General features: G+C 38.6%; 1 protein-coding gene across 2 annotated transcripts in view; it reads right to left on the bottom strand.

The window, feature by feature from the left end:
- Positions 1-10,744: 10,744 nt before the first annotated feature.
- The window catches only part of chico, a 40,061-nt gene continuing 37,413 nt past the window's right edge, over positions 10,745-13,392 (bottom strand). The window contains exon 7 of one of the 2 annotated variants that reach the window (XM_036556361.1): positions 10,745-12,960. In XM_036556361.1, the coding sequence (XP_036412254.1) occupies positions 12,730-12,960 (231 nt within the window). In that variant the 3' untranslated portion in view covers positions 10,745-12,729. The remainder of the gene's footprint in view (positions 12,961-13,392) is intronic. The other variant, XM_036556362.1, reaches the window with a different exon arrangement.

Genomic DNA, 13,392 nt, shown 5'->3' with positions numbered 1-13,392 from the left:
TATGACCTTCTAATACATTTTTAGGGTACTGCAAATTGTAGTACTGAATCTATATCTGAAGCTGTGTGAGAGAGAGAGGGTGACTCCCTTTAAAAGGGGCTTTTTCAACATTTATGCCATAGGACATCAATCTTAGACATTTCCAGGACTGTTTCTGAACATTTGGGGGACCAAAGTCGACTCCAGTCATATTATTTTACATATTTTAAAGATGAAAATGAATTGCCTCAGTCATTAATTCACTTTACATGATCCTTGCTTCATAATATTGGAATAATAATGCCATAAACATGTCACAGCAGATGTCATATACTGTCATGAGTTGTCATGACAGATTTTGTTCAGTAATATAAGTGTCATGGTATGATTACCAGTAATGGTTGTCACAGATGTCATAATGTTTGTCACGTGCTAATTTTTGCTGACTGTACTGTAATTATCTGTCATAACATTAAACATTATGACATCTGTTACAACAATTGCAGATAATGAGGACATGACACTGTCATATTACTGGGCGTAATCTGTCAGGACGACTCATCACAGCATCATTGCTGTTAGAACAAAATTTCGTATCTCGTAATGGATGTTTTTCCCCAGCTAATTTGGGGCCTTTTCTGTTGGTCTGTTCCTCATGAAATTATAACACAATTATGCAAAAAATGTAAAACAAAAGTGGACATATGAGGCTTTTGGTGACTCTGACAATGTGACATCTGCCACGACATTTTAATGATATTGGTATGTCAGTGTTATGCAGCAGGGTTTAAGTGAAGTGTTACTTAAGTTTCATAAATACTAAGATAAATGCAATATAGCAGTAATTATATAACTATGGGGCAACTATATAACTATAGTGCACAAACAGAATCTTAGAACAGGTATATTTTCTATACAAATGAATAAATAAATAGAATTAAATAATTACAAATAAAAAAAACTATTTCTGTTTGAGTGTTTTATCCTTCATTTCTTCATTCTTGATTTTTAGGTAGCAAAGCGCTCAGTGATGCCTTCATAGTATAATATTCTGCCCATTTCATGATCAGCTTGAACAACAAAAAAAGAAGAAACAGTCCTGTATGTTTCCTGTAGGAAGTAGTACTGCAATTACTTTCTTTTTGAATCACTGTTTGTGACACTTACCCATGTGTCATTGAGTTTCTCTTCCCATTTAAAACAAGAAATTCCTCAATTATGAAATTATGTTTATTTATTTATTGAGTTTTTAACCAATTTTCTCCCCAATCTAGTCATGGCCACTTAACTAGTTTTCCCCCAAACACAAGATTCTAACAAGTGAGGCAGATGAAGACCAGTTTTAATCAACTTTACTTTTTTGTTTAATACAAGAACAGATTTCAGGGAAGCTGCGCGCATGTCCATAGTGTTCAGTTAGTTCAGATTTAATCAGTTTAAAGCTGCACTATGTAAGATTTGTGGATTTGGAGACCCCTCTGGTGGAAACGTGTAACTGCATGCAAAAATGCAGAAGAACATTTTATAATGTGGGTTGGGCTTCAGACCCCTTCCTGAAGCAGACGATGGACGTGTCTTCTGAGCATATAAATGAATTATATACTATTGTCTTCGTATCTTCATCAGCATTATGTTGATTTTGCATTGAAGACCTAAACATGGAGCCAGACCTTCTCTATAAGTCCATGCATGTGACGTAAATATGTAAAGATGTATTATGTGGCCCAAAAAACTCCCACCAAATCTGACTCAATGCCTGACTTTTAAATTATTACTTCAGATTTTTACAGGGTGACTCACAACAGTGCACAGACACCATATTTTAGAGTGTGTATGTTCCTCCTGACTCCGTTGAGTGAAGGGGGAGAGAGACCCTACTCACCCAGAGAAAGCGAGGCCAATTATGCTCTCTTGCACGCCCAGCCAACGATGGCTGTGACATCGTGGGGGATTGAACTCATGATCTCCCATTAACAGCAACATGCTCAGATGACGAGACCACTGTGGAGTCCAGTTTGACAATTTTAAAGGAATCATTTAGAAAAACAATTGAATACACATGAATTTCTTTCTCATGCTGTCGATCAGCCAAGACGTTTGGTGTCTGAAGTTTGCTTCTTTACTTTTACCCTGGAGATTCAAGATTAATGCAGCTAACCAGTAATTGAAGCAATTGGCCCTGCAAACTGCATACCTTAATCAGTAGTAAGTAGTAAGGTGTGGGAACGAGATAATTAAGTCGTGGCCACAACTTAGTAAGGCATGAAAAGGAGATCACGCCTTATTAAGCTGTGGCCAAGGCTTGATTGTCATTCCCATGCCTTACTAAGTTGTGGCCATGCATTAGGATCACGTTCCCACACCTTTCCAAGTTGTGGCCAAGACTTAATTATCCTGTTCCCATGCTTTACTAAGTTGTGGCCATGCATTATTATTATTTATACAGTATGTCACCAGCAGGGCTCCGTAGAATTCCACCAATTTTACAAAATTTCTGCATAATTAGGCTGTTCAAATGTAAACAAACTCATTCAAAATGGTTGGATGAGAAATGCTCCATTCTAAAGAAAAGCAGTGATGATAAGCTGAAACATTTGTCTCTAAAACTTACACGAACTGGTTAATATTCCCCAAAGAAAACGTTTTTAACTTTTACCACACTTTTACCATCATCAACACCACATATATAAACTCAGACAAGTGTAGGTTCACTGGTTTTGGATAGTAAATAATAAAGCAATGAGCCACGAGAGGCCGTGGGTTACTGTGATCTTCGCAGTAATGCACAGCCTGAAGTGGCTATGCTTTTATAAAACGGTGACCAACATGAAAGATGATAAAATACACGACTTTTCAGAAAATAATTTGTTATTATTAATAATAATCGACAATATTCCGCCAAGAAATGCAATTCCTTTAGAGTATGGTATCTCAGGTCATTTCATGATTTTTTAAGTTTTTGTCATACAAGAATGAACATATTATAACACAGCACTGTTTAATGCTGGTCACCAGTTTACCATCGCGAGCCTTATTTAGCACCAATCCAGCGGCGCCCTCTTCTCGTGCTGGGGCTGAATCTCAAATGGCTCACCGCTCCCTACGTAGTGGACTACACAGGACTTTATACTGGATCCTGCGTAATATAGCTAGCTGAGAAATCACTCAGTACACACTCAGTAAACGGTGCACTATTTGGCTGCAGAGGCCAGAATTTCTAAACTTTCATAGCTTGTACACTATTTAGGGAGTACGGAGCCGTTTGGGATTCACCTGGGTTTGACGGGACAACTGACAGAAACGCGAACATTTGAAGCGTGTAAGTCTTTCAAGTGACATTTTTTAGACTTTTATACTGCCGTTTTACAGTGAATCATATGGTAAATACTTTAACTGAAGTCTGTGATATTAATGATGGAGCAGTTTAGGCTGTTGGCTATCTTTTAGCCTTTTAGCTAGCTGACCAGCCAAGATCCAGTTAAAAACATAGGTTTCCAGTCCCTCAGTTTAAACAAAAAACTTAGCTAATCAGTTTACTCGGCGGTCGTAGCCGTGGTATATCGTGGATTTTACAACAGCTTCAAACGCGGCTCAGCCAATCAGATTTTAGGACCTGAACTATCCATTTTGTAAAATAGCTAAATTTGTGTTGCAGACATTGCAACTCCTGGTTACCATCAGCACCGCTGTTCAGAGATCTGACTTGGTAAGTTTCTCTACAATACACCATTTCACATCAAACTACGCTGAATGGCGTTCTTCACATCTCAGAGACTGGATTATGCAGAAATTTTGAAAAATTGATGGAATTCCCCTTTAAGTAATCGCACACAGACTTGCTTATGAGGTTGACACTGTATAAAACACTGTTGTCTATAAAAAATGGACAAAGGAACACATTCTTTTGACCTTGCTGTGCTGTTAGTGAGTCTGGGCTAAAGATCTGCTCATAAACACTGAGGTGATATTAGAACAGTTACAAATGATACATACGTGAAACATCCAAGGGGGGAAAAAAGTGAGCAAAAGCAAAACGTGGGGAAAACTAAGAAAGAATGGTGGCAGGTGGAGGATGGGGGAGTGAGAAAAGATGATAGAGGAAAGGAGAAAAGAGAGGGAGAGTGAAAAAGAGAGACACGCAGACAGGAGGAGCCAGCAGGGATGGGAGGATGGTGACAGGCGGAGGAATGAGAGAGTGAAGGACAGTGACAGCAGCCACCGCCTCAGAGAGGGTAATGAAATATCATGTCAGTCTCCTTTGCCACTGGGAACGACTGCATCGACTGATAGAAATGAACAAGAGGAGAAGCGCAGAAAAGAGGGCGAGATGGAGGGAGAGAGGAGGGGAGAAGGGAGAGGGAAATGACAGAGAATTTATCTCTAGATACTGCATCTTGAGCTGAATACGAAAAGAAAGTGAGTTGTATTAGTAACTGTACTGCTGGATTCAGTAAGAAAGAAAACAAGAGTAACTGAAGGGTCAGTTAGGCTGAAAGGATCACATGTACTGATTATGAAGTGGGCAGAAAAGCAGCTTTTTGACTTCAGAGGCAGATACAGAAGATAACAGGCCTGCCTGGTCACCCATTTCCATTTGTGCTGTACCCTTGGAATTTGCAATAATGTGCACCAATGATTGACAATGATACGGATTGCTTATACTTGTATAGTCTAGACTAGGCCCAGCTGTGATGAAACAGCTCCATCTGCTGGACAAAAAAGTACAGTCTCTTAGACGGGCCTACTTGGTCTGAAAGCTGCAATACAACTGCATTGAAACTGCAAAATTACAGTCGATTATAACTATAATATTTACAACAATACTCAATGATGTACATCCTTAAATGAAAAATTATTACTTTGTAAAAGAGCGGATCAGACTGTGTCCACTCACTGTCCACTCTATTAGACATATCTACTGTGTTGGTCCATCTTGCAGCTGTAAAGTCAGAGACAGTAGCTCATCTGTTGCTACATATTTTGTGTTGGTCGACCTCTAGTCCTTCATCACTGGTCACAGGACGCTGTTGCCTGGATATTTTTGGTTGGTGGACTGTTCTCAGTCCAGCCATGACACTGAGGTGTTTAAAAACTCCAGCAGCACTGCTGTGTCTGATCCACTCAGACCAGCACAACACACACTAACACACCACAACCACGTCAGTGTCACTGCAGTGTTGAGAATGATCCACCACCCAAATAATACCTGCTCTGTGGTGGTCCTATGGGGGCCTGACCACTGAAGAACAGAGTGAAAGTGCAGAGAAACAGATGGACTACAGTCTGTAATTCAAGAATCACCAAGTAGTTTTTTTTGTGTATATATATATATATATATATATATATATATATATATATATGTACTATATATATATATATCACATAGTTGGGACAATAAGAAAAATGTAAATAAAAACAGATAGCAATGATCCAGTAATCATTTGGGAACTGAGGACATCAACTGTTCAAGATGTTAAAGCAGATTTTTTCCCTATTTTTGGTTGACATAACACTTCAGCTGCTCTACAGTCTGGGGTTTGCATTGTTTCCATTATCCATTATTTCCAAAAACAATTTGAAAGGTGGACTTCCGACGTCAGACCACAATACATGCTTCCACTTTGCGTCAGTCCATCTCAGATGAGCTTCAGCCCAGAGAAGTCAGCGGTGTTTCTGGATGTTGTTGATATATGGCTCCAGCTTTGCGTAACAGATTCTTAACTTGCATTTGTAGAGCAGCGACAAACTGTTTACTGATAAGGGTCTTCTGAAGTTTCTTTGAGCCACGTCATGGACAGTAGATGGTGAAATCCCTGAATTCCTTGCAATTGTGCGTTGAAAGACGTTCTTAAACTGTTGCTATTCGATCATGCAGTTTTTTGCAAAGTGGCGACTGAGCCTTCCATGACCACTTTTTACACTCCGTCATGATAGCATCACCTGTAACCTATTCACCTGTTTACCTGTGGAAAGTTCCAAAACATTTTTTTTTTAATCACAATTTTTTTGGAATGTGCAGGCATCACATTTGATTCAGCTTTGAAATTTGATTCAAATAATCATTGGGGAATCATTGAGGGCGGGGGGTGCACTGAATCATGTCTCTATAACAAGCAAAGCAGTGTGAGGTCAGTGATTTAGAGACCCAATAATGTTGTCTTCACTGGGTATTTTCACTGTTAGGCCTTATTTTTTAATAATTATTTAAGAAGTTCTGGGATAATTCATGATCTGCATCCAAAAAGACGACAGACACAGAATTAGAGGTACACTGAAGCTTTTATTTGTAAGGCACCATAAATACTTCCTTACTGCAGAATCTCATTCACAAAGAGTTAAATGTACTTAATTTTTTTTTATTATTTTCCCCACATTTTTTCTCTTTAAACAAAGCGGTAATATTGATTTTCATAACACAAATTACATACACTTTCTGCCAAGTATACACTCAAGAGGTTTACATACATCACAAAATGAGAGAGGTTGAAAAAGAACTGTTATAAAGCTTAAAAAGGAAAAAAAAGACATTCTAACAATCTCAATGGAGGGAAGGAGGGAGGGGATAGGATTTGGAGAGAGGAGGGTTATGGAGAATGACTGTACGGTAATGTACTTTACAGTAATGCCCGATTGAAAATCAACATCAACTGTACAAGTGATAGGAATGCAACTTATGACGCTGTACTTACATCAACTCATGGTGAGCCAACATTGCATCTGGCCACAACACAGCAATTTTAGGTTATTTTAAAGGAATATCCCAGCATATCTGAAAACCTAATCTGTATGTGCCACATCTGTGGAATAACCAAGTGCAGGTTTGCAAAATGTCTGAATATTCCTTTATCAATGATAAAGCACATTCAGATGTGCCATTTAAAGGAGTGAAAAGAACAACAAAAGAAAATCAGTGCCCAAAAAGATGGGCTGCTTCCCTTGATAGACTGCTAACCTAATAATGACTACCACAGCCAGCGGTAACGCACCTGTGTAAGTGAATAGGCCCTACCATAAAGCTGATATACAGCAGTCCATATCATACTGTTGCTCCATTAATCACCGCATCAAAACTGCATACGTCCTCCGAACACACACATATAGTAAATGTAGCTTTATACATACAAAATGTTTTACAAAATTATATGTATAATTGATATATCTATATATGTATATAAATTGGCCCTTCACAACATGAACAAACATACAAAACATACATACATACATACATACATACTATTCATTTTGTATGATTATTTTGTGTTATCTCGCTTACTTAATTAGACACTGTACTCTTCTCTGGGGAAGTGATGATCAAGTGCATTAACAGAACAATTCAGAGTACAAGAGTTTAAAAAACAAAACAAACAAACAAACACTGGTATGTCCACAAGTAGTGGGGAAAAAAAAATCTAATAATCAAAACTAAATTATGAACAGCAAAAAGGTGCAAGGTAGCACATTAGCATCCACTTTACATAATGCCTGAAGTCTTTTAATCCATGAAAATCATATGGGTTCAACTTGGTCCAATTATACATGTCTAAAAACGTAAGATGCATTTTTTTAGGATACGTTCACATTACCAGCTTAAAGCGGCACAAATCTGATCTTTTCAAATCAGATTTGAACCACTTTCGTTTGTGGTTCTACACCGGATACATACATGGTTTGTGGCCAAGTGATTTTAATGAGATGGGAAAGTCAGACCGAAAAACGGAATGGAACGTATGAATCCCATGTTCATATTGTGGCAGCAGCCGCAGCCTAAGTTTCTACTAGTAAACACTGCAGAAGCTTTAAATCTCCCCTAATCATAAACAGCTGAGAGCTGCTGAGAGCTGATCTGAGCTAATAAGCTTTGCCATGAATGCTTTTACTGCTAGTTCATTTGCTGCTGTTCTTTATGACGTACATGGATCACATGATGCTGCTGATTAGCATGCGGGTCATTTCAGGGCACTGGTTCATTCACACTAAAGATATGGGTCACTTCCACACACAAAGGTGAACCACAAAGATAATGTGAACGTTGCCTTATTTCTCCAAAAGACGGAAAACGTCTGGCTTAGCCTTCACAAAACAATTGTAGTAGAAGTGTTTGATCTGTGTGTACGTGTTAAAGATGTGTGCATCTTTACTGGTCAAGCTGTCTAATAACCAAGAGGGAGGGGGGGCGAAGCAACAAAAAAAGAGGCTTCCTTGCACAAGCCATGATGCTGCGAGACATTTTCAGTATGTACTAAAAACATACAGGACATAAACAGTAGATAACTCCTATCTCTAGCATATAAACCCACTCATGCTTTCAGACAACTCTGGGACAAACTACTGTCACACTACCACAAACAGCATAGCATATGAACATCCTTCTGTTCTTTCTGATTGTTTAAAAGAAAAAAAATCAAATCAAAATGTTCTACTCTTCTGTTATATACAACCATAGGTAGTACCAACCTAGAAACCAATCAGCATTTTCAAGACTGAACAAAATGCTCATTGGTGTTGAGGAAATACTGCCACCTTGTGGTGACATATGACAACACATTAAAGGTGAGGTTCACTGAACAACACTTTGGATTTGTTTGGTATGACCCTTTTTGTTGTCTTTCCCAAAGGAGGCTTTCTGCTTCTTTCAGTCAATTTCAATTTGTAAAAGTGTTATTTACTCTAAGTTTGATATTACGGAGCCAATACACATATTACACAGTGTTTTCAGCATTTGACTCATTAAACTGCAAGATCCAGAACGGCCCTTTTGTTGTCTTTCTCATAAGAGACATTTTGCCCCTTTAGGCCAATGTGAATCTGTAAAAATCTATTTACTCTATATGTGAAATAATACTTATATAACACAACCAGTGTTTGGATAATATGACCTACTAAACAGCAAGGACCAGTATGTGGCCCACACGTCAGCTCCTCGTCATCGTATCTACACACCTTACATATTAATTTGATAATAGCGTCCAAACAATTTATAGTAGTTAACAAATAGTAAGTCTTAAGAATAATAACTGCAAATAAACCTGCAGTTTAAGGGGTTAAACAGATTTTGGATTTAATTTGGTCAACAGTGTGTTAAGGACTTGCAATTCATGTACTGAAACTGAACGGCTGAAGCAGCAAGTACGGGACTTAGAAAGGGACTTTTCTACTTTCCATGTTAGTCATTTTCAGTGAACTTCCTCTTTAATCTGTTTTACTCTTGGCCAGAGACTGTTCTCTTGTACTTTTCAAAGCATTCTACTGACGCTAAGACAAGTGACCCATGCTTTTAGACGAGAAACGAGAGAACAGCTTCACTGGGCCTAAAGTACCGCAACACACACGCACACTTCCTGTAAATCACTGGTAAAGCCAGACTGCTATCTGTGCCAGCTGTTTGGTTCAAGTTCTAAAGAAAACCTTCTATGTTAAAACCAAAGGAACATAAGGAACATGAGCATTTAGCTATAATAAGGAATCAGCCATGAACAGCATCATCTGAAGCACCTGGTTTCATGTTAATTTCCACAATCACAGCCTTCTTAAATTCTATCTGACCAGAATTTTAGCATTATTAGCACCACACTATTCCAGATATGAACACATTCAGTCCTCCACTGCCCAAGACTAAGCTACAAATCTGAACTGCAAAATTTAACACAAGTCTAACAAACACTGCTTTATCTGGACCATTATTTAGGGCAACTTTGTAGGGCAGAGTCTAGCCTCCTACGCAGTAAAGTTATCCCAAGGTAAGTGCTCCACAAACCAAAAAGATTTCCCATGTTTAATCAACAGAACACTACAGTGCAGGTTTCATCCAAAATCTGCTTTCAGCACCTCCAGAAAGCGCATATTAGATATACTATTTGTAGAAGTATATAGTTCCACCGTCTCAGCATATTTGCGTATGATGCCTACATCGTTCTTATCAACATGAACACAAGGTATTTCTGCTTTATACCATACTATGCACAAGTCAGAGATCAGCCTTGATTTATGAAACGTTCAGTGAAAAAAGCCATTAAGCACAAGTAATTCATTTTCAGGAGATATTTCTCAGGAGATTAGATATAATATAACCCACTTGTATAAGGAAGGGGAAAGTCAAAGAAAAATAAGTGGAAAAATCAAGTTTCCAAAAAATGATCAAAAGATGTAGAGAAATTTGGACTCCTAACAACAGTGCAAGACCTGGTAGACCACCAGAACTGTCACCCTCAGAAACAAAATCAAGCTCCACTGCTGCTTCAGATCTGTAATTCAAAGACGACAAAGGGTGGTCACACTAAATATGTGTGTTGAAGAATATATATCGATATATGATTCAGTTTAATTTTCTGTTACATATGTTTTCGTTTTTTCCCCTAATGCTGCAAAATTAATAACTTCTGGAAATTAAATAAATTTATAAGCAGTCTCTGGCTTTTGCTCTATACTGTATATGGCAGGAAGTATCCAATCACAAGCAACATTCCGTACCTTACTCCAAAGTGGAAAAGAAAGAAAATGTGTTTTGTAGCACTTGAAGAAAAACTTTTTTTTTTTTGGCAGGAAACGGTCATAATGTAAAGCCGGTCAATCGCTAAAAGAGTGTTTATTGAAGAATGAGTTGCTTTAAAGCTGCTTTTTTATGTTACTGCTTGCAAAACATGCAGAAAATCAAACAAAAATTTAATAATGTTACTACTGACGGAAACGCTGCCAGCAGATGGAAACCCTGTGTTCACAAATTTAGACCACAAAACTACGGATCTTACAAGCTGGGTTTTCATTTTTGTCTTTCAAGTTGTAACTGAAATGTAGAGGAACAACAGATGTGACCTGTTGTCTGGCTTATGCTGTGTTCAGATGCTCAACTAAAAATGAATTTCTGACCACCTAATTGTAATAACCAACTGCTTGTGTATAAGTGATTATAAGCAACTGTTAAGCTTATTTTACAATACGTATATCTGGGGAGATGAAGCACCAGTACTGGCTGGTTATACGTCACAATTCTCTCTTAACACAACAGTTGCCTGAGTTTACTGCAATGATGATAAACTTGTCTGACTTGCAGGCCAGCGCAGTTCGATCGCCATGTTTCGGACAGTGCATGCTGGTTAGACAGAGCCAGGAGCTGCAGCTTCATGTGCTAGGAAAGCTGAAAGACGGCTTTGATGATGACAGGTCCTAGTCCTCATTAGCTAGAAGCTCCACCAATAACCAGGTAGACACAAACTATAGTACAGCAAGTAGTCTCTTAAAAATCTGTAGCATTTCCAATTACTTTCACATGTAAAATTCAAAGTACATTCTTCACCCAAAATTACATCTGACCCTGACAGCTGGCTTTAATTCCTGCTGACCACCAAAGTTAGAGGCAGTTTACATCAAACTGGACTTTAAAACGTTCACGAGGACCAACTGAACGCACAAGGACAGGAGCCGCTCCTCTACCTCATATAGACCTCTGTTTAGTTTAGAGCAGCAGGCTGTGTGAAAAAGTTTGGATTCCTTCTCCCACATGTAGGAGGATTTGGGAGAGTGCAGCGGATTTGAAAGGAAGCTGTGGTTTTCCAGAGGGTTAAACAATAATAATAATAAACGCTGGATGAACTCAAACATGGTGCAAGCACAGGAAGGCCAGAGGAAGAAGCAGAGACGCCAAGAAGTGGCGCGATGAAATGCAAGAAGAATCTACATAAGAAAAATAAAAATCAGGTTTCAACTCTGATGTCACTAATTAAGTGCACAGTATTGCGACTCTTATTCAGTGAATGATTCCTATATCAGTACACGGTTGTTGGCATACCTGAAAAGCACTGAATGCACCCTGCATTCATGTTTTTAGAAAGGGGTTTTTGTAATTTGCTTTTGGGCCTTTTACTTCATATACATGCAATTTGGGAGCGAACACATATGTATTCAGGAGATCCTGCTGGTGTGGGTTCATGTCAGTGTTCTCAATCTCAGTAATGCACTCAAAAGCTAACTGAGTGCTAATAGCTCCCCCCTTGTGGAGATTTTTCACCCTGCTAAACATGTGTGAGGGGGTTACAAGCCAGGTCCATCAGATCTTTGCATCTTAAAACAGAGAAAGAAGAAACGATGAAGGAATGATTTGGATGAAAATGAAGGAATGATTTGGATGCAAAGAATTAAGAGCCTAACCAGCAAAACAGAAGAAACAGCTTTAAATGAAAATGAAAGAATGGTGATCCTAAGCGGTATGGAAATGCTTCAGTGTATCATGATACATTGATTTAATGGTGATTCAACTGCACTGATTTTGGAATCTTACAATTACCATAATATATTCAATAATGTATGTGCTTATTGTTGGGCTACTCTCAAAACAAACAAAACAACCCTTTGCTGTAGAAATAGCTCTTCCAGTCATGTAAGTGTGTTCAGTAAAAAATTAATTCTGAATTGTACCAAAATAATCAAACTGTGGTAAAATTCAAAGTATTCCAGATAATGTGAACAAACACTCCTCCACTGCCCATGCCTAAGCTACAAACCTGTATAATGTAACAACTCTAACTAATATATTGTAACTTGACGTGGACCATTATTCAGGGCAAAGTTTTGGGCCAAAAACAAATTTATCATTTCATGACGCACTGAACTGCTCTCTAAATAACTGTAATTGAATGGAATTGTTATGAGGTCAGAGATTGACATCCCTGCTTGTTGCTCTTCTTGGGCTCTCAGGTTTCTGTATGTGTGTGTGCTTTTCCTCTCATCTTTTCTGTTGCAAGCCAGTCTCAGGTACAGTTAGTCGGATTTGTCTCCGTCATCGTCGCGGTGGTTGTCGTTTGCAGCCTCGCGGGCACTCTTCTCCTCTTTGGCCAGGTGAGCCTGCGAGGCGAGGAGGCTGGAGAGCGAGAAGAGGCCTGAAGCAGAGGAGACGGCTGGGAGGGCGGGAGCGGTCAGGCCCAAGGGCAGAGGAGCCATGGGCAGGGCGAGACCCTGCAGCTGAGAAAGCTGGTGGGCCTGGAGCTGCTGCTGTGCATAACAGACAAACACACACAGGTTAGAGATGGAGCACATGCGCACACAGGGGTCCACAAAGGGTTTAGAATAAGGGTGGGCAATATGGAAAAAATATAACATCATAACACTTGAAAATATTTTCACACATGCATGATACGCATCACAACTTTATTTTTCTGAGATTTGTGAACAAACAAAATGCACCAGCAAAACAGTAGATCCACATTTAAAAAAGGCTATAAAAATAGAATACTACTTATTACTATGCAATTCATGCAGTTACTGTACATTATTTACTCTTTGAAATTGGCTTAAATTGTTCTTTTATTATGATTTATGCATAAATAACTAAGCAAGCAAGTAAATAAATAAATAAAATAAATAAATAATAAACAAAATCAGAAATATTAAAATGTGTCCAGGATTCTATCGGTATAACATTGA

The sequence above is a fragment of the Colossoma macropomum genome, unplaced genomic scaffold (genome assembly GCF_904425465.1).
Source record: "Colossoma macropomum unplaced genomic scaffold, Colossoma_macropomum, whole genome shotgun sequence".
Taxonomy (NCBI): Eukaryota; Metazoa; Chordata; class Actinopteri; order Characiformes; family Serrasalmidae; genus Colossoma; species Colossoma macropomum.
Note: the sequence above shows the minus strand (reverse complement) of the source record. Positions and strands in the feature narration are given on the sequence as shown.